The sequence below is a fragment of the Silene latifolia genome, chromosome 6 (genome assembly GCF_048544455.1).
Source record: "Silene latifolia isolate original U9 population chromosome 6, ASM4854445v1, whole genome shotgun sequence".
In the NCBI taxonomy this organism is placed as follows: Eukaryota; Viridiplantae; Streptophyta; class Magnoliopsida; order Caryophyllales; family Caryophyllaceae; genus Silene; species Silene latifolia.
Genome location: NC_133531.1, coordinates 116,885,876 through 116,887,597, shown reverse-complemented (window position 1 = coordinate 116,887,597; position 1,722 = coordinate 116,885,876). Strand labels below are relative to the sequence as shown.

At 41.3% G+C, this 1,722-nt stretch overlaps 1 protein-coding gene across 1 annotated transcript; it reads right to left on the bottom strand.

Moving 5' to 3' along the window:
- Positions 1-299: 299 nt before the first annotated feature.
- LOC141588537 (uncharacterized) lies at positions 300-1,505 on the bottom strand. Its single transcript, XM_074409975.1, has one exon. The coding sequence runs from the start codon at positions 1,503-1,505 to the stop codon at positions 300-302; it is 1,206 nt and encodes a 401-aa protein (XP_074266076.1).
- Between the last annotated feature and the right edge of the window lie 217 nt (positions 1,506-1,722).

Below are 1,722 nucleotides of genomic sequence, written 5' to 3'. Positions count from 1 at the left end.
TATGGAAGAAGATAGCAGGAATACCATCAGGTCCCGGAGATTTTAACGGACCAAGTTGAAACACAGCCATACGAACCTCCTTAGGGGTAAAACGAATGCAAAGTGCATCTCATCATCGGAGAAAGGAACTCCTTATTAATACTGAACAAATTTTTCACAGTAGGGCGGTACTCATCAAAAGTGATCTGATTCGCTCCTTCCTGAAAGAGTCTAGAGTAGAATTGGACAAATAATCCCTTAATTCCCTCATTATCAAAATTCCACTCCCCATTATCCATTTTAATCCCAAAGAATATAATTTACGCCCTACCCTTAACCCAATTAAAGAAATACTTGGAGCACGTATCTCCCTCGGTGTTCCATTTCATCTTGGCCCTCTGTTTCCAATATTTAGCCGAGACTTTAGCATACTCCACCTGACTAGCATATGCAGTGGTGAAAGTTCGAGTCACTCCCTTCGTCTCAATTTCGTGGAGCCCTTCAACCAAATTGTCATCGAAATCACTCCATTTCTTATTCCATTCTTTCCTCTTGGAAATAGACCAAAGACGCATGCAATTTCTAGCTCTTGATAACTTACGTATCATTCTGACGGTGGCAGAGCCTGAGACAGGCTCAGTCCATTGGTTATGTACAAGGCGAATACATTCCTCATAATCCAGGTTCCAAGCCTCCATACGATAGGGTCTTCTACCATTGCAAGTAATTAAATTTGTTTCAAAGATAATAGGCGCATGATCTGAAACCTGAATAGGAAGATGAGTAATACCAGAGTTCGGAAAAATATCATTCCAATCCCACGATCCATAACCCTTATCAAGACGTTCCAAGACTACACTATTATCTTCTCTCTTATTACACCAAGTAAATCTTGGCCCCTTATACAGGATATCCATCAGAAGATGCTCAGCTTTCCATTTATTAAAAAGCGCAGCCCCCGGAATCCGACCCTTACTACCTCCCCATTTATCTTCTTGATAATCAACTTGGTTAAAGTCCCCTATAAGGAGGAAAGGGTTGTCAAAAGATTGGATCCATTCACTAAGATCATTCCAAACAGCTTCACGTTTATGAGTGACTGGTTCGCCATAGATAAGACATAAGTACCAAAAACTACCGCCACATTGCATGACTTTGATAATAATGAAGTTTTGACATGCTAGAAGACATTCAAAATTGGCATCATGTCTAAAGCCAAACCAGAGGCCTCCTTTGGTTTCATCAGCATCGACACCAAAACTCCGAGAAAACCCAAAAGAACGAAACATAGGATCAACTAAAGCTACTTTACATTTTGTCTCAGATAAGAAAATAAAATCAAAATACGTACTCGAAAGAAGCGCCCTAGTCTTAGCGATTGTAGGGGCAAGGGGATTATTAAATCCCCTAACATTCCAACAAAGTCCTTTCATAAAGAGAAAAACCACCACAGCATTACCAACCAACTCCACACCAGGCTCATAACGACACAACCCAACGATTCCCCCACCACGAAACCAATCCATAGAGGCTCACCAGAGGCGATCAGAAGAAAACAGTAGCCATCCAAAAGTCTCACAGAAAACCAATTGAAAAACGGAGCAAAAAAGCCACTACAAACCCTTACCAAGTCAAACTCAAACCCGCACGACACATCCAACCAACACTAGAGAGAACCAATTAAAAACCCGCAACAAACCCAGGAACATTAAGTAACAAACCACAAGACCACAGCCATCCCAA